Source organism: Felis catus, chromosome E2, assembly GCF_018350175.1.
Source record: "Felis catus isolate Fca126 chromosome E2, F.catus_Fca126_mat1.0, whole genome shotgun sequence".
NCBI lineage: Eukaryota > Metazoa > Chordata > Mammalia > Carnivora > Felidae > Felis > Felis catus.
In genome coordinates this window covers 18,690,618-18,710,809 of record NC_058382.1, presented here as the reverse complement: position 1 = coordinate 18,710,809, position 20,192 = coordinate 18,690,618, and the positions used below count along the sequence as shown (strand labels likewise).

At 36.4% G+C, this 20,192-nt stretch overlaps 1 protein-coding gene across 4 annotated transcripts in view; it reads left to right on the top strand.

The window, feature by feature from the left end:
- Positions 1-20,192, top strand: part of UBA2 (ubiquitin like modifier activating enzyme 2) — a 40,917-nt gene that overhangs the window by 2,936 nt on the left and 17,789 nt on the right. For all 4 annotated transcript variants that reach the window (XM_019819600.3, XM_019819601.3, XM_011289986.3 and 1 more), the window contains exons 3-10: positions 1,074-1,144; positions 2,588-2,652; positions 3,820-3,920; positions 5,855-5,976; positions 11,979-12,046; positions 12,644-12,765; positions 16,265-16,364; positions 17,609-17,775. In XM_019819600.3, coding sequence (XP_019675159.1) covers positions 1,074-1,144; positions 2,588-2,652; positions 3,820-3,920; positions 5,855-5,976; positions 11,979-12,046; positions 12,644-12,765; positions 16,265-16,364; positions 17,609-17,775 — 816 coding nt within the window. The remainder of the gene's footprint in view (positions 1-1,073; positions 1,145-2,587; positions 2,653-3,819; positions 3,921-5,854; positions 5,977-11,978; positions 12,047-12,643; positions 12,766-16,264; positions 16,365-17,608; positions 17,776-20,192) is intronic.

Here is a 20,192-nt window from a genome sequence, read left to right as displayed (position 1 = left end):
TCTTCTCTTTATGGTATCAGATTAACTGGGACTCTTCAGTGGGAGGGAGAATATAGGGGGCGCCACCTAAGAGTACATCCTCCCGTTTTGATCCTCTAAGGCTATGCTGTCCCCAATCGTGTAAACGGTGTCCCCTTCATATTTAAATTTCTGATTGTTTGCTTAGGATGAGCTTTGTTCTGTGTTCCTGCAGATTGGCTGCTCCTGTATTTGAGGGCTAGAGAACCTACAGCCCATGCTCTTGTCCCTTTTACAAAAAGACAACCTCCCTGAGGTTCTAGCCACCTTGACCTTTCTTTAGTTCCTTGAATGTTCCATCTTGACTCAAGGTCTTAAAACATCTTTTTACTTTGCTTTTTCTCCCAACGCTTTTGGCAAACTCCCACTCTTATCTCCTTTTCAGTTTTCAAATTTTGGCTTCCTTCTCTAGTGATATGCTCTGAATAAACCTCTTAGACTAAGACCTTCCTCTCACAACTTCTACTCTTTTTTTTGTTTTTTTTTTAAAGATTCTTTGAATATATTTAAGTAATTGCTACATCTAACGTGGGGCTTGCACTCACAACCCGAGATCAAGAGTTGCATGTTCTTCCTTGCAACAGAGCCAGCCAGGCATCCCACAACTTCTACTTTTTCTGTGTATCATTTATCATTGTTTGTAATTTTGTTTATCTACATTGATTAGTGTCCCTTTGGCTTACCAAATGCTTCATACAGATCCTGGTAAATAGGAGATACTAAATACTTGTTGAATGAATGAATGGGTTAACACCTAGTTACTGCATTTTATATTTTTGCTGAAGTTTACCATTCATGTAGATGTATATATGGGAAAGGGCCGGCTCTCCTGTTATTTTTATTAAAATGTGTATAGCTTAACGTTAGTGAAATTTTGTCACATTTTTATATTCCTTTAGTTTATAATATAAGATTAAATTTATATGTTTATATTTAATATAAGATATTATGTAAGTAGGTGAAATAACAGTATTGTTTGCCATAAATAAATTTGAAATGCAGAGAGAAATGTTGTAGCAATCAAGTTAGTAATTGAGTGTTGTTTGTTTTTCTAGGTTGCTAAAGAAAGTGTACTGCAGTTTTACCCGAAAGCTAATATCATAGCCTACCATGACAGCATCATGAAGTATGTTCTAATTATTATGTTGCAGAATTGAGTTTGTTGTGAGTTAAACTTTCAAAGTATATGGTATTTTTATTAGCTACATGAGCTTGAGGTCATTCTGCTTTTTAAGAATGGTTTTTTTTTTTTTTTTATCTTAACTATAAAGAACAAACTGATGGTTATCAGAGGGAAGGTGCAGGGGGTGGAGTGGGGGTGGGTTAAATAGATGAAGGGTATTAAGGAGGGCACTTATGATGAGCGCCTGGTATTGTATGTAAGTGTTGAGTCACTAAATAGCTAGTATAACGCTGAATGTTAACTAACTGAAATTTAAATAATAATTTTGTAAAAAAATTTTTCTAGAAAAATTAAAATGTGGTAGCTTGTACTCACATAATAAGTTGTGTTTTTTAAGTTTATATGATTTCAGGGAGTTAGATAAGAGGTAAGATATTTTAATACTTTAAATGAGTTACTTTTTAAATGAGAGTTTTTTAAACGAGTTACTTTCTAATGAGAGTTTTTTAAATGAGTTACTTTTTAATGAGAAACTTATAAAGGGCCTTTATTTTTGTTTTAAATAAAGATATAATAAACTATGAAAAATCCTTACATAATGATCCAGACTTTTCTAAGTATATTGCTCTCATTCTGATTGATTTCATCTGTGGTCTTCTTCAGTTTCAAAGGTTGCTTCCCAAAATATTTATTTTGACTATGACTTCTATAATATAACACTAGGAATTGTGAAAGGGTCATAGTTTTCACAGTACATAAGTATTCTCTGCTCTCCATGAATATATAACTATGGAAGTGTTGGGGCAAAGGAATCCTGGATCTAAATTATCCTTTATGTATAGCTGTTGTCTGGCTTACAAGTAAATGGTATTAAAAGTAATAACTTCTCATTTGAGGTCTGGAATTAGAGAAAGTCTTACACTTTCTCCGGAAATATGTGTCTCCACCTTTTTTATTCTCTGGTTGTTTGCTCTGCAAGCCTTTGCCTAGCCCTATAACCCTCTTACCCGTATTGCTTTCCCAGTGCTGCTAAAAGTGGGAACCCTAGAGGCCTGAACCCTGCCTGATCCTGACCATGTGAGGTGAAGCCAGAGGCCAGGCATATCCTGGGAATGTGTTCTTTGTGTGTTCCCAGGCTGCCCAGAGAGGGCCTATGGGACCTGTGAAGCCATGCCATCTTTCTGCCAGTTTGAGATCCTGCTCTTGAGCCCTGGGTAGCTGGCCAGAAAGGGTGTCTAGTCACTCACAGGGATTAGTGGGAAGTAATTTCGTTAAAATCTGCTTATGGTATTTGGAAAAAATCAAATGTATAATAGAGACCCCTCCCTAATATCAGTTATTTTTGCACCATTACTTTAATACGCTTTTTAGGACCCTGTATTATGCCGTGAAGATCATGTGTAAGGCCAGTTGTTTTGGTGACATTTGTTTTATTTTGTTTTGTAGCCCTGACTATAATGTGGAATTTTTTCGACAGTTTATATTGGTTATGAATGCTTTGGATAACAGAGGTGAGATTATTTTTAATACATTTAATTTCTAAGTATTTTCCTTCCCCTATAACAAGGCTGTTTATACTTTTTAGTATTTTAAATATTTCCTCAGTAGTTCGAATCCAGAGAGAAGTAAGGTTAGGTTTAAAGTTTACCAGTTGGTTGTAATTTTAACTAGAACAGGCAGGAATTTAGCTATCATATACTCTGCTATTCTACCAAAAGGTGTGAAGATAGAAGTTGTTAAAACGCTAAAGAGGGTGAGTACATTTGGTATGTGGGTGTGTGCTTGTTTCAGAGTATTCCATCACTGAAGCACAGTGTGACTTCCTTCATTTATATGGAGATGAATATCAATGCCTACATCCCACCAAGACCAATTAAATCAGACTCTGAATATCATAATTTTTCAATTTCCTACGTGATTCTAAAGTGCAATCAGGGCCCTAAAACCATGGTTTTGAGAATGTGGCAACAGGTTGTCAAAGTTAGCATAGATGCCATGGATCTTGAATTATTTTAGATGTGGCTGGTGCCATAAAATATCAGCCTAGATTCTATTTAGATGTACACATTTTGAACCATTGAAGCTTTTCACAGTAGGGGGTGATGTTTCTTATAATCAAGTATTGTATAGCCAGTCATTGTTCCACATGTAAAACAACACCTGTGGAGTGGTTTGTAACAATTTTGAGCCAGAAATACCAAAGAAAAAACACAAAGCAGAGAAAGGGTCAGGATGACTTACTAGACTCCTCTTCACTCCCCTTGCCTTAAACTGCCTTTATAGTTCCAAGTTGATATTCCACATTCTCCATTCATTGCCATGTGTTACCTGATAATTTTATTAGAATAATAGTAAGTTAAGGACTCAGAATTCATTGAGACAATATTTTAGCCAAGATTAATAGAGGAGGCACAGCTATAGAATAGAAAGGTGACACTTTGGAATTTAAAAAGTATAGTAAGGGTGCTTTTTCTTGGAGTAAATTTGTCATATAAATTCCTTGTATTTGGAATTTTGCTAGCGAATGTCTCTTATGTAACAGTTGTATTACCCTGGTCATAGCTATAAGAAAATTGCATATAAAAATTAAAAAAACTAGTTTGGGTAAATGTCATCCTAATTAAAGGTAACTGATTTTTCCCCCCATCAACTCCTGCTAACTAGTGTTTTTCTTCTAGCTGCTCGCAACCATGTTAATAGGATGTGCCTGGCAGCTGATGTTCCTCTTATTGAGAGTGGAACTGCTGGTTATCTTGGGCAAGTAACTACCATCAAAAAGGTAAAATAAATTTTTTTTACTTCCCAAATATTTGTGATCTTATGGAGGGAAGAAGTAAACTTTGGGTTTACATGATATGGGCTGGTTAGTACCCAAGATGTAGGGATTTTTGTACTCTGATAAAACTAGATACTGTATCAAGTAATAAAGAGTATTATAAGCAGATATATTTTTTAACTCTGTGCTACTTTGTTTCTGTAGCTTGTATATTAAAATTATTAGACTGGTAAACATAATTGCCTTTTAAAATTCTTTGTAGCTGAGGCTACATGTCATGCTGTAGTTGATATATGATGAAACTGCCTTCTGCAAAGTTATTTTTTATCTAAAGTCTAGGTTCATAGATCTGAAGAGTACTTTGAAAAATTTTGGTGTCTTTGTGAAATATTTCAAATGTTTAGATAAAACTAGAGAATAATAGAGTAAATGAATACCTGTGCACTCAAACCCAGTTTATAAAATGCAGCATTGTGGTTTGTTGTTGTTTTTTGTTTGTTTTTGTTTTCTAGTTCTTTCAAGGAAATTAAACATAGATACATTTGAAGAATCATTTTGCAGGTTTTGAAACCAAAAGGAATTACACTTGACTTAAAATTTGCTATTTTTGTCCATTTGGCAGTTTACCCATGTTGAAAATTGTGGCTCTGCTTCATTTGTTTCAGCTGATAAATACTACTCTTGGAAGCTTATTTAGTATCATTCTACAAAGACTGTTGTAAATGTCAGTGTGTGTTAAATTTTAGTTAAATCAGTGGATTCCTTCAGGATCTATTCATAGGTCAAAGCAGTAGTTCTCTTGTTTTCTACTGTGATTTAAGGAATGGCTGCCCCCAAGAAAGCTTATTCAAAGGACACCAGAAATGGTATTATGGAGAAAACCCTGGATCTGCTGCCATTTATGTTAAAACACTGTTTGCCAGTTGGGGTTCTTTTTTAGGTTTCTTGTTGAGAGAGAGAAAGTGCATGCATGAGCCAGTGGGGAAGGGACAGAGAGAGAGGATCTGAGTGGGCTCTGTGTTGACAGCAGAAAGCCTGATGTGGGGCTCCAAGTCAGGAACTATGAGGTCATGACCTGAGCTGAAGTTAGACTGAGCCACCCAGGCTCCCCTGAAGTTTTGGTTCTTTAACCATTATTGTAAAGACATTGCTTATTAACATGATCTTAAGATATTAGTATGTATTAAGACTGAGGTTGAGAATTGCTCAATTGAGGAATATTCATCTGATGGTTTTGGAAAATTGTCTTATGTACCATAGACTTCCAAGGATTCCTTATGGTGCAAGTTAAAATGTAAGCTTAACTGAATTCTTCCTGAAACCAGTATTGCACTGTATGTTAACTAACTAAAATTTAAAAAATAAAATGGAAAAAAAAAAAAATGTAAGCCTAAATCAACAAAATGAAGAGTATTGGTTTGGTAATAGCCAGGAATTTTCTGTGTATCTAGGTAGTTCTTGAAATTAATAATTACTTTTAATTTGCTTAGTTTTTAGGAAATTACAAGTAACACAAATATAATGGGTAATATTTAAATAATGGAGGTCCACACCTTTGACAGATAATTGGTTAGAAAGCTGTTGTTTGTCTATCTAGTAATTTTTCTTTTGTTTAATGTGATTAAGGTAAACTTCTTGTGTTTGATATTCAGGTACAGTAATTTCCTTTGGGTTGTTGTAAGTGGTGTTCACTGGTCCAGGAGTCAAAGAAATCCTGGCTTAGACTTAGCTGTGACTGTGATGGATTCAGTTCATATTTGTTATAGTTCCTCATCTGTAAAGTAAGAATTTTGGAGTCACTAATATTTTAAAATTTCCTTGACAGTACAAAATACAGTTGGAATGTAGATGAATGAATGTTTATGATGATATTACTCGATAGTGTTGGAAAACCACCATCATGGGATAAATGTTCTTCTCATATCCTGATTTTGCAGGGTGTAACTGAGTGTTATGAGTGTCATCCCAAACCTACACAGAGAACTTTTCCTGGCTGTACAATTCGTAACACACCTTCAGAACCTATTCATTGCATCGTTTGGGCAAAGTATTTGTTCAAGTAAGAGTATATATATTTCTGGGTGTATTTTCAGTACTGATGATAGGAAATGGGGCTGTTTTTATTTAAATCTCTTGGAGAGATTACGATGAATATTCTTTTATTTACTTATTTATTTTGAAGAGTTTATTTATTTATTTTGAGAGAGAGAGCACGAGCTGGAGAGAAGAAGAGAGAGAGGGAAGGAGAGAATCCTAAGCAGGCTCTGTGCTGTAGCATAGAGTCCAATATGGGGGCTCAAACTCATGAACTGTGAGGTCGTGACCGGAGCTGAAATCAAGAGGCAGACGCTTAACTGACTGATCCACCCAGGCACCCCTAGATGAATATTCTTTTAAATATGGTGGAGATATTCGGTAGATTAAATTCAGTCAACATTGCATGCCTGTTTTTATTTTTTTATTTTTTTATTTTTTATTTTTTATTTTTTTAAACATTTATTTATTTTTCGGACAGAGAGAGACAGAGCATGAACGGGGGAGGGGCAGAGAGAGAGGGAGACACAGAATCGGAAACAGGCTCCAGGCTCCAAGCCATCAGCCCAGAGCCCGACGCGGGGCTCGAACTCCCGGACCGCAAGATCGTGACCTGGCTGAAGTCGGACGCTTAACCGACTGCGCCACCCAGGCGCCCCTGCATGCCTGTTTTTAATTCATTGGTTAAAAACTAATGGAAATTAAAAATACTTTTTAGTGATAACGAAAGTAATACATGTGAAAGTTGGATGCATCAAATATGGTAGCTGGAAGAAAAGTTCTAGGCTTACATACTTGAAGAAAGATGAACGTTAATGTGCTAAGGATGCAACTTAGAAAGACAGGATAAACTCCAAAGAAATTAGCAGGAAGGATATAATTGAGATAAGAGGGAAAAAATACTTTATCGAGTTCATCATGAAAAGGACAGGAAAGATGAATAACTAAATGGAGAATGTAATCTCAGCATAGATTTAAATGATAGTAAAGAACAAAAGGATGATAATAAAAATACCATGCCAGTATACTGAAAATTTTAATGATCTGGATAAATTCATTTTAAAAAACTTTAAAAAAAAACCCCAAAATTAAGAAATAGAAAGCCTGAACTGTACTATGTCTTAGGGGAGTTTAATCAGTCGTTTTAATTCTTAGTAATGCAACAAACCTTTATGAATTTACAGGTGATTTCCACTGAATTTACAAGTAATATATCATTCTAGTAAGGTAAACTGTCCCAGAGACATTTTTTAAAAATGCAGTACTTCTTAGTTTTTATTATGGGACTCTCATGTCTTTGATAACAAAACCAGTTAAGGCCATAATGGAATAAAAGGAAAATTTCAGGACATTCTCATCCATAAACATAGATGCAAAAATCCTATACAAAATCTTTGCATACAAATCTAGAATTGTGTAAAACAAAAAGTATACCACGACAAGGTTGTATTTATTCTAAGAATACAAGCCACAATTTAATACACATCATTCACTTCATTAAGAAAATAAAGAGAAACTGGATAGCCTTCATAGATGCAGAAAAAACATTTGACAAAATTCAGGAAATACCCTTTCATGACAAAAATTGTGGGTTTTTTTTTTTAAGATTTTATTTTTAATCCTTTATTTTAAGTATTCTCTATACCCAACGTGGGAATTTTACAACCCCACGATCAAGAGTCGCACACTCCACCAACTGAGCCAGCCAGGTGCCCCTCATGACAAAAATTCTTAATAAAATATGAAGAAAACTTTATCAACCTGGTAAAAGATGCCTTTTACAAACCTACAGCAAACGCTGGTTTTCGGGGAGCCTTGCTGGTGGAGCATGCAATGTGACTTTTAATCTCAAGGTTGTGAGTTCAAGCCCCACATGGGGCATGGAGCCTAGTTAAAACAGAGTTTGTTTGATTTTCTTTGATTACGGTATAATGTATATGCACTCAGAAGAGTATGCATATAATGGTATAATGATGAAATTTCACAAAAAATGTAAGCTTCATTTAGCAGACTTTTTTTCTTTTTAACAGACTTTTTAGAACAGTTTCAGATTTACAGGAAAATTGAGAAGATAGAACAGAGTTCTCACACCCAATTTCCTCTGTTAGCATCTTATGATACATATGTAACAATTATGGAACCACTACTGGTATCTTTATTAACTGAAGTCCATAGTTTATTTAGAGAGCCCTTTGTTTTTACCTAGTGTCCCTTTTCTGTTCCAGGATACCACATTACCATTAGATGTCTGTCATGTCTCTTTAGGCCTCCTTTGACTGTGACAGTTTCTCAGGCTTTCCTTGTTGTCTGTGACCTCCAAAGAAATTAGGAGGAGTCTGGAAGACTGGTCTGGAGGGTACTGGTCAGGTATTTTGTAGGATACCCCACTATTGAATTTTTTTTTTTTTTTTCATGATGATACTATCATTTTGAGCTGTTGAGAGGGAAATCACAGAGGTAGTTAAATTGCCATTTTCATCACATCATGTGAAGAATATGTTATTGACAAGATTGATGACTGTTAATGTTGGCCTTGATCACTTAGCTAAGGTAGTGTTTGTCCGGTTTCTCCACTGTAAAGTTTCTCACTTTTTTAATGTTTATTTTTGAAGGAGAGAGAGGGTGCGAGCAGGGGAGGGGCAGAGAGAGAGAGGGAAACACAGAATCCAAAGCAGGATCCAGGCTCTGAGCTGTCAACACAGAGCCCGACGCAGGGCTAGAACTCACGGGCCATGAGACCATGACCTGAGCCTAAGTCAGACACTTAAACGACTGAACCACCCAGGCGCCCCTTTCACCCCCACTTTCTATATTGTGCCATGCACTTTGGAAGGAAGTCACTCTGTGCAGCCCACACCTAAAGAATGGGAGCTGTTTTCTGCTTCCTTGAGGGCAGAGTATCTATGTAAGTTATTTAGAGTTCTTCTGCCTGGAGGGTTTGTCTCTTCTCACCCGTTTATTGATTTATTCAATCATTTACATCGATGTGGACTCATTGAATATATTTTATACTTTGGGTTATAATCCAGTAGGGTATTTTGTTGCTCAGATTGTTCTGGCTTTGGCCATTGGGAGCTCTTTCTGTTGACTGTGCTCTTAGACATATGCCATCAATGTGTGGTGGAGTTTGGGGAGCAATTCCTTGCTTTCTGGTACTAGAAGATGCCCCAGGCTCATCATGTCTATTTCCTGCCATTGTATCAGGCCTTTCTCCAAGGAGCCCTGGTTTCCTTTTATTAAAAAATGGCATTAGAAACTCAGATCTGAATGTCCGCCATGCTATTACGTGTCGTTTCTTTTAAGCCCTTTTAGCCAACAGAGCAAAAAAGTCTTTTTATACTAATCTGTATGTATACACACAAATTTACAAACATTTCTGTTTCTAACCATCTATCTATATTAAGGTAAACATGAATTCATACTAGTGTCTCCCTAAACTCTAGTCCGTTACTACGTGGATCATTCTAGCTTCCTCCCCTTGCTTATCTGTGCACTCCCACTTTCACCAGTCAGAAACCTCCATTATTTATCATTCATATGCTTAATACAAGCATTATTTCTTTTTTTAACTTTTTAAATGTTTATTTAGTTTTGAGAGAGAGAGAGAGAGAGAGGGAGAAACAATCCGAAGCAGGCTTCAGGCTCTGAGCTGTCAGCACAGAGCCCAGTACAGGGCTCGATCCCATGAACCATGACCTGAGCTGAAGTCGGATGCTTACCCTACTGAGCCACCGAGGCGCCCCATACAAGCATTATTTTTAATGATAAAAGTTATAAAGCATCTCCTTTGTAATCTGAGATGGCATAAGGATGCCATTACTGCTGCTTTTATTTGGTGTTGTAATGAAGTTCCTAGCCAGCATAATAAAACAAAAAGAAAATAGAGGATTAAGAATTGGGAAAAGAAGAAACTGTTGTTTACATACGGTATAGTTTACATACTGTATAGTGAAAAGCTTCAAAGAATCTATAGACAAATTATTAGAAATAATGACAGTTTAGCAACATGGCCAACTAAAAGATGGCATGTCTATATGCAGTATCGTACAGTTAGAAAATATAAAAGTAGATAACTCACTATAAAAGCATATAATTAAATATTAAAGATAATTAAATGTGAAGCATCAGAAAACATGAAATACCTGAGAATAAATCTTAAGATTTGTACGACCCAGTGTGGAAGATTAGTGAGTACTGGCACATAAAAGGAAGTATAAAATAAAAGGAGAGAATGTGTCCTTGATCTCCAAGTTGATCGATCTATAGATTCAAATTCAATTCCAGTTAAAATCTCATCAGAGTTTTTATTAGAATTCATTCAGCTGATTGTAAAATTTATGTCAAGAGTAAGGCCTAAACAAACATTCCTGAAGTAAGTTGAGGTGACTTGTTTTAATAGATGTCAAGGTTTAATAAAAACTAAAAGGAAGTTATAGTGTGTTGCTGGTGCAGAGATAGAAAAATAGACCATTGGGACAATGCAGAATTCATGACCAAGGTTGCATAGGAGATCCCAGATGAAAGAAGGGATTAAGTAAAAGACAATTCATTATCAATGTGGAAAATATTATATTCCCTATTTCAAATAATATATGAAAATTAAGTCCAGATGGATAAGGTATTTAGATGTGAAAGGAAAAACTAAATCTTTCTAATATAGGGGGAAATCTTTATCCTTAGAGTTCAGGAACGATTTCTTAAGACACAAAAAGTGCCAGCCACAAAAGAAAACATTGATTGATTCAAATTCATCAAATGTCTTATGAAAAGACATTACATATGAGAAAATATTTGCAACATAAAATCAACTAAAAATTATGATGTATAATATATTCCTGTAATGAGTAAGAAAAAGACAACCTGACAAGATAATATGAACGGGAACTTTTCGAGGGAAACCCAAATAGGAAATAAGCAAATGAAGATATGTTCACCTTTATGACTAACTTGGAAAATTAAGAATAAAATCACAATAAGATACCATTTTACACTAAGTAGTTTGGCAAAACATTAAATTTAGAGAAGCAAATTGATAGGAACTCTTACATGCCATTGTGGGGGTGGAAATTGGTACAGTGACTTTGAGAACAAGTGGACATTTTCTTGTAAAGTGTATCAGGAACTTTGAGATGACTGCTTTTTTTTTTTTTTTTTAATTATTTAAAGGATTCCTTTAAAAAGATACCTTTCTAAAAAAAAAAATAAAAAAAAAAATAAAAAGATACCTTTCTTATAAGTCAAGTACTTGAGGAAAGGTTGGAACATTATATTCCTGTAAATGTTATTAAATAGTTTATAGGGTAACTGAATTAACAAAAAAGAATTTCTGCTAATGTATTACTGTTTCTTAAGGACTGTTAGTAGTAAAGATATATACTACCATGAAAAAAATGTCTCCTTGCTTATTCCTGCTGATTCCTAGATCACCCAGCACGTGGCAGGTGTGTAACAGGGTTTTTTGCATAGCTAACTGCACGTGTACTTCACAAATATTATTCTGGCCTTAGAATGTTATCCAAATTGGAATGTAAAAGCTGCTCACCTGGATCTCTCTGTTTATTTATTTAATTTTGAGAGCGAGAGAGAGAGCACGAGTCGGGGAGGGGCAGAGAGAGAGAGAGGGAGACAGAATCCCAAGCAGGCTCCACACTGTCAGCGCAGAGCCTGATGTAGGGCTTGAACACATGAACTGTGAGATCATGACCTGAGCCAAAATCGGGTTGGACAGTTAGCCACCCAGCCACCTAGGTGCCCCTGCTCATCTGTCTCTTGCTCAGTGATTTTAACGTAGGAATTTGCAGTGCCAAGATGATAGGAATGCATATAGGTCTACTAAAATTTAGCCTTCCTTGTGTTATGGTTGAAATGAGGATGCAAGCTATCTAAACAGGTTACTTTAATGCTTTTAAGTTTATGGAGTATAAAGATTTGGAATATTCTAAATTATTTGTTTTGGGGGAAGTAAGCAAAGTAAAGATTTGTTCATAATATTTTATTGTACATAAATATTTCCTGCTCTTTTTGTAGCCAGTTGTTTGGGGAAGAAGATGCTGATCAAGAAGTATCCCCTGACAGAGCTGACCCTGAAGCTTCCTGTAAGTAGGTTGGGATGTATTCTCTTATTTAGTGAGCACTACCTTTCTTTTACTAGCTTAATATTGATAGCATAAGAGGAGAAAAAAATAATTGCTGTAATGTGTTAGATAGTATATTATGTGTTTAAGAGACAAAGGAAGAGAGAATCCCACACAGGCACCCCTCCTGTCAACGCAGAGCCCGACACAGGGATGGAACCCACCGAGAGATCATGACCTGAGCTGAAATCAAGAGCCAGATGCTTAACTGAGTCACTTAGGCACCCCATATTATTTCATCTTTAAAAGACTGTTTTAAAAAGTGAGTAGTCCTGTTTTACTAGTGAAGACAAGGTGCAGAGAAATTTCATGAAGGTAGTAAATAGAGCTGAGAGGTGTTTTCAATCTGATTACAAGTCCATACTTTGAACTCTTCTATATGTGGCCTTCAAAAACTGAGGTAGGAAAAGATGCTGATGAGCATATTGTTGTCCTTTCTCTTTGAACTTAGATTGCGTCATGTGCAAGTGACTTCCGTGAATGGCTTTTTTCCCCAAAGGTAGATGAGAGCTTAGTTTTACATTTACAGCTGAAAATGAAATAGTGTTTGTTTTGTAGGGGAACCAATGGAAGCTGAAGCCAGAGCCAGAGCATCTAATGAAGATGGTGACATTAAACGTATTTCCACTAAGGAATGGGCTAAATCAACAGGATATGATCCAGTTAAACTTTTTACCAAGGTTCGATTTGCTTTCTTTATAATTATGGATAGACTTACTCTGTTTTAAAATAGTACATGAAATTGAAATATGCTTTTTATGCCTAATGACGTCTTAATAAGTTGATTGGTGTCATCAGGATAATCAGGTTTTACATTTTTAGCTCTCATGTTAAATCGGTATCTCCATAGGAATTAAAATTGGTGGCTCACTTATACACTCTTGGTCGTCTTTCCTTCCCTCACTTTCACTGAACTTTTTAGTTTTCCTTATAACTGACCTTTGATTCCTGCTGTTTCTTGTCTTATATCCTTTTCCTGCTCAAATCTCTTGGGAATTTGATTGACATGTACTGAATTGCTCTTGAATTCCTAATCCTTGTTCTTGGCTGAATCCCTCTTCATTAGTATATATTACTTGCCTGCTGAATATTTCTGGAGAAATCTAGAAGACTTTTAATTGGCTCTATCTAATTGTAGCCCAGGTAGGTCTTCATGTCTGTGTTTTTAAAAGTCTTTTCACTTCTTTTGTCTTCACTCCCCAGCAAGTTTATCATAATAGATACTTGAAGATTTCTCAGCTTTTCTTAAAAGTGCCTGATACATGCTTAACATCCACACTGAGCAGATGACCTTAAGGATATATTAACAGGTTTGAAACCATTGGACAAAATGTACCTGTTAAGAGAATGTCCCACTTCATGCAAATTCTTTTCCCCTCTGCTGTTTGAAAGGTATCTCTTGGAGTAAAGGTTAATTCTTCTACTTTTCCTTCTCCTTGTGCCTTAGTCTTACAATTTTTCTTTATCACTGTATTTTGCTGATTTAATTATAGTATGTTTTGGTGTGGATCTACTTTTGTTGATTTTGGTGGGAGTTCTGTGTCCTCCCTGGATCTGAATATGTTTCCTTTCCTAGATTAGGGAACTTGTTTCTTCAGATACATTTTTTGCTCCCTTTTTCTCTCCTCTTCTGGGACTCATAGGATAGAATGTTAATTATGTTTCATGGAGTCACCCAGTACCCTAGGTCTGTTTTCATTTTGTATAGTTCTTTTTTCTAAAAGACAGTGACCTGTCTTTTAGGTCACTGATTTGTTCCTCTGCTTCTTCCATCCTGCTGTTCATTCCACCAAATGTGTTTCTCATTTTCTGTGAGATCATGATCTGAGCTGAAACCAAGAGTCGGACACTTAACTGACTGAGTCACCCAGGTGCTCCTGGTTGACTCTTAAACCTATTTCATTTATTTCCTCATTACAGCCTTTTCTTTGGAAAATGGATTTTGATTTTGATAGTGCTTAAAATGTACTTTATTATAGATGGTGACAATATTTTCCAAACTGGTGTCTGTATACCTATTTCCCTTCCAGTTTGAGCAACAGTTGAATGCCAACATAATCTGAAGTATATCTCCAGTCTGTTTAGTAGGTAACTAAGCATCTGCTGTGTGCCAGTCACCACTCTGACAGAAGATATAGTGGTGAACAAGAGAGAAAATAGGGCGCCAACTCTTTCTAGGTAATTCATAGTTCAAAGGGAAAGTTAAACATATAGCAAGTAATATATTCAGAATGTTGTGATAGTAAGTTCAGATGGATTGGAACCCTTTGATACCAAGTAGACTTAACGTACATATTATTTAACGTTGTTAGACCTAGTATGCAGGTTCAAAAGAGGCTTTCCAGAGGAAGTGATATTTCAACCCAAGACTTTAAAGAATGGGGCGGGGGGATAAGAATGCTACGTATACAAAGAAAGACTCAGGTTGAAAAACTGAAACAGTGCCCATTAAAGGGGAAAGTGGGAAGAGGGCTGGAAACATAGGCTGAGGCTAGATCAGGCAGGACTTCCTAGGTCATGACAAGGATGTTATACCAAGGCAATGGGAATCCATTAAAAGGTAGTCTATAGGATTACTATGAGAATACAGTGGGTATGCTGTGCCCTTTAGGTCCTGATAATTCCTATTATAGTCTATATGGGAAGGTGCCTTCTGGGATTGTGCAATGCTAGATCTGAAGTACAGCCCATCTGTATTCCCAGTGTAGCGTGGAGGAAAAGTAGATTGAATAGGACTTAGGATGTTTAAGGTGAGGAACAGTGAAGAATCAGGAATGATAACTGGGTTCCTACTGAACAGGGTGCCATTCTCTGAGATAGGTAAGGTGGGAAGCAGGTGTGTTGTGTAGGGGTTAGAGGAAAGGAGAAGGTGATAGAATCAATTTTGAGATTCCTTTGGAATATTAGAGAAAGGACAGGTGATTCTAAAGGCAAGCAGAGAGGTTTAGACTGGGATTCATAGGCCTATAGAAAGAGAAAAGAGCATGAAGATGGTTTAGTACAGAACTCTGAGGGCTTCCCAGTATTTAATAATTGGATAAAGGGCATGGATAGAGCTTGTTCCTGGAAAACCACACTAATTCTCCATTGCCTGGGAGGCTTTCCAGCCAAGTGCTTAAGGTCCTCTACAAAATGTCTCTAATCACATTTGTTACCCAAATAATAAAGTGCTTCTCATTTCCTTATGTGTGCACCCATTTCAGATGTTACCATCTCCTTGAACTCTTTATTGATTCTTCTAGAACAAAGTTCCTGCTAGTACTCAAAGCTATGTGATTTTTGCTCTAAATTGTATTCTATTTGTATATTTGGCTGCTTTTCTAAAGGTTTAAGGATGTTTAATAAATATTGATAGAATTGAACATTTTGATAGAAGTAGTTCTGAATATTTTTATTAAGCCAATTTTAAATTAATAGCTGACACAATAAGTGTATTGACTAAATCAACTGACAATAGGAAATGCAACTGAGGAAAAAGTAAAAATACTAAAATCATCTGAAATTCTACAGGATAGTGCCATTCATGTTGATATCTCTCAGTAATGTTTATTACGTTTTTTTTGAAAAAGTAATTGTTTTGTTTTTGAGCTTCCGGGGCGGGTTGAAATAGTAATTGTTTTATTTTTTAACTTTGAGGGTGGGAGCAGACCACGTTTCCAAGATGTTACATATAGGTGGTTAAGAGCTGGTTTTGAGTACTTTACTTTTAAAATGTTTATGCTTTATTGCTGTATACCCATGAACTTGGAGGTATTACTAACTGGTATCTCTAGGCTCAATGATTTTATTCAATTCTTGTGGAGCTGGTGCATGTTTATTTAGCTCCTTGATTGGTGTGATTTTGCTTCTGATTGATCTTTGGGGCTTTAGGTGTGCCTAGGGGAGGTGACAGGTGCAGTGAGCAGTGTTCAGAGTTCCCTTTCTCTGTTTTCCTCAGAATTTCTGCTTTCACTATTTCAAAAGCGAGGTTCTGTGTAAAAATTTCTTTCTATACAAGGTTTAAGTTTTGTGGGTTTTTTTTATCTTTTGGAAATTGTTGATCTGTTAGTATAGAGCATGACCTTGAATCAGAATATTCTATGGTGTAATATTTGTAATCAACAATGATATTGCTATATTTTATCAGCTTAGGGGCTGTAGGACTTATGAGATTTTATTTTATTTTGTTTTATTTTTAAGCTTTTTAAAGATGATATCCGGTATCTGTTGACAATGGACAAACTGTGGCGGAAAAGGAAACCTCCAGTTCCGTTGGACTGGGCTGAAGTACAAAGTCAAGGTAAAGACTTTTATGAGGCGCCTATCTGGCTCAGTCGGAAGAGCATGTGGCTCTTGACCTCTCAGGACTGTGAGTGTAAGCCCCATGTTAGGTGGAGAGATTACTTAAATAAATAAACTTAAAAAAGAAATACATTTTAGTCTCTGGGATACCGAAATTGGTAATTCTCTTACCTGAAATCTTTAAATACCTTGAATTTCATTGTAAGAAATTCTTCTAACAGTTTAGAAACATATGATGAAGGGAGATCACTGGAAATCTTATCACCTAGGGAAATAGCCATTATTAACATTTAGGGAATGTCTTTGTAGTTCAGCCCAGTGCACAGAAACAAAGAGGACTTTTGTACATACTTTACGTAAGTTGAATCATACTATTCATATATTCGTACTTGCTCTTTCCAGTCAGTATTATTTAACTAGTGCCCCTTGGTTAACTTTTGTTTTGTATTTTCCCTGAAATAAAGTGTTGTGCTAAGTATACATGCGCATACATCTTTGTACCTTTGTGTATCTCTTAAAGATTTAGTGTATTTGTAATTTACAAAAAAAAATTTTTTAATGTTTGTTTATTTTTGAGACAGAGAAACAGAGCATGAACAGGGGAGAGGCAGAGAGAGAGGGAGACACAGAATCTGAAGCAGGCTCCGGGCTCTGAGCTGTCAGCACAGAGCCCGACGCAGGGCTCGAACTTACAGACTGTGAGATCATGACCTGAGCTGAAGTCGAAAGCTTAACCGATTGAGCCACCCAGGCACCCCTAATGCATTTGTAATTTTAAATGTGAAAAAAAACTATTGTAGTAGTGGCTACTTCCTTATTCTACCGCCTCTTCCACACATTGTATCTTGTCTTACCTGAATTATATTATACAGCAGTGGTCAGCACACAAACTTAGAGAGTCCCAGGAGATTTGGCGTGTCAGTTTTAAGCAGTTCTCCACAGTAACGAATATTTGACTTTACAGACTAAATTCAAATATGGTTCTGATAGCTTCCACTTACTGAGTGCTGTGTGCTAGACATATCTTTGAATTCCCCAATGAAGTTCTGAGACCATCTTGCAGCTTTCCCATTTCCGTATTAGCACTTTGTTTTTTGTACAAATCTTTGTAGCATCCTGATAATTATTTTAATGGAATTTGTATCATATTGATTTTCTCATTGGTCAGGCATTAATTAAATTGTTAAATAAAACAAACACATGATGTTTAATAGTGAAATTTCTAATATTTTTTTCCCTTAGGAGAAGAAACCAATGCATCAGATCAACAAAATGAACCCCAGTTAGGTCTGAAAGACCAGCAGGTTCTAGATGTAAAGAGCTATGCACGTCTGTTTTCAAAGAGCATTGAGACTTTGAGAGTTAATTTAGCAGAAAAGGGGGATGGAGCTGAGCTCATATGGGACAAGGTTAGTTTTGAAAATACGTGGCAATTCTGTATCACGTGCTTATTTTAGTTCTTGAACTGTAACCAGAAACTAGTAAATTTTTGGATATCATTTATCCCACCAGAATTTGAGAACATAATACTGATATTGATTGGATGATTTCATCTCTAATTACTACACTGAACTATGAATTTTCTGTACGTGAATTCAAGTAATATCATAAAACTTGATTCTGATAATGGGTTTGTGGTTTATAATTATGTTGACTGGAGAAATAATGTGAATTGACTGGAGTAAAATGTTTCACCGGCTTAAAAAAATTTCTTTTGTAAATGCAGATATGTTAATAGAAGTCATAAAATTCTTTTGGAGACAATAGCTCATGGGCCTAATTTAACCTTGAAAGTAATAAAATAGCCTTTCTGTTGAAATAGTTAAAGGTCTGAGACCTCTAAATACAGATTCTTACAAGTTAAAATAATATTTAATAGCAGTTTGTGGTTAGATGTCATATTTTGAAATTTGATGAATTTATTTTAATTGTTAATCAGTGTTTTCTATGTCTACCAGTGATTTATCTGTGATAATGGTAATACGTTTCTATGATGGTAGAGATTTGCCCTGAGTTGTAAAGTAAGGGGAAAAGTTTGGTCAGTTTTACTAAGCTGATAATTCTGTGCAAAGTTTGAAACTTTGGTTGAATTAGACATGTAAACTGAAGCTAGTAAGTTTATGTTTTTGGGATTCTTGAAAACATTCTTTTGGGTTTATGTCATATAAAGATTATTAAATATATATTTGCATTATTACTGTTAGAGTGATTTGGGTAGTTTTCATCTGTACACAGGGCTAGATAATGAAACCATGAAACTGGTAGTTGTTACCCTCTGATTAAAATCTACATCTAGGGGCGCCTGGGTGGCGCAGTCGGTTAAGCGTCCGACTTCAGCCAGGTCACGATCTCCCGGTCTGTGAGTTCGAGCCCCGCATCAGGCTCTGGGCTGATGGCTCAGAGCCTGGAGCCCGTTTCCGATTCTGTGTCTCCCTCTCTCTCTGCCCCTCCCCCGTTCATGCTCTGTCTCTCTCTGTCCCAAAAATAAATTAAAAAAAAAAAAAAAAAAGTTGAAGAAAATCTACATCTAATGGGTATGATGAACCAATTGCCTAGGGAAGTAGCTGTACACTGTGTTGGGTACTGTTGAATATTCACACTTAATCCTCATTACAACCTTCTGAAATATTTCTATAATATTCCCTAATAGTTAAGGAATTTCATTTGCCTGAGGTTAGCCAGCCAGCCAGTGAGTGTGTAGAGAACTCACATCCTCTCAGTGCTTTGTCTCAGTGCTTTCTCTTCTCCATTTTAGTGCTTTTGAATTATAGGCTAGGGTAGTATGTTCTCAGTGAAGCAGAAAACTTTGCTGAAATCTTAAGAGACCAAGATATAATCTCAGAAAGAAGATAAACTGTCAAAGGGAAACTTTTGTTGTATTGCCATATGTGAAAAGAAACAGCAAATACAGGAGACTGGTATTTTATGAAGGGAATTTGGAGAGGGAAAACCAAAAGGTGTAGTCCAGATGTTTGAGTTTTTAGTGAAATTGTTTTCTATAAAAAACCTTTATCTCTTTGCCTGGAGTCTGTATTGTCAGACAACTTCCATTACTGACTGATGCACCTGGGAAAGTGTTGCCATCGTCAGTGAGTGGAATTGGTGTTCTGCTCTATGCACTTAGTCTCCACTTCACTCGTTTAAGTGGGACTGAGTTCCTAGAGGCCTGGTGGGTCTTGGCATTCTTTTCTTTTCTTTTCTTTTTTCTTTTCTTTTCTTTTCTTTTCTTTTCTTTTCTTTTCTTTTCTTTTCTTTTCTTTTCTTTTCTTTTCTTTTCTTTTCTTTTCTTCTTTCTCTTTCTTTCTCTTTCTCTCTTTCTTTCTTTCTTTCTTTCTTTCTTTCTTTCTTTCTCTTTCTTTCTTTCACATTTATTTATTTTTGAGAGAGAGAGAGAGAGAGCGCAAACGCATGGGTGGAGGAGGGGCAGAGAGACAGGGAGACTCAGAATCCAAAGCAGGCTCCAGGCTCTGAGCTGTCAGTACAGAGCCCCATGCAGGGCTCGAACTCACGAACTGTGAGGTAATGACCTGAGCTGAAGTTGGACGCTTAACCGACTGAGCCACCCAGGCGCCCTTTGGCATTCTTTTCTTTTTAAATGTTTATTTTATTGAGAGAGAAAGAGAGCCAGTGAGCAGTCGTAGGGACAGAGAATCCCAAGCAGGCTCTGCACTAATTGTGAGCCTACTATTGATGATCCTGTGAACTGGGAGATCATGACCTGAGCCAAAATCAAGACTTGGACTCTTAGCCCACTGAGCTACCCAGGCTTCCCTTGGCAGTCATGTCAGGCTACATCCCTGGATCCAAGGAGTTGATAATGAGACCC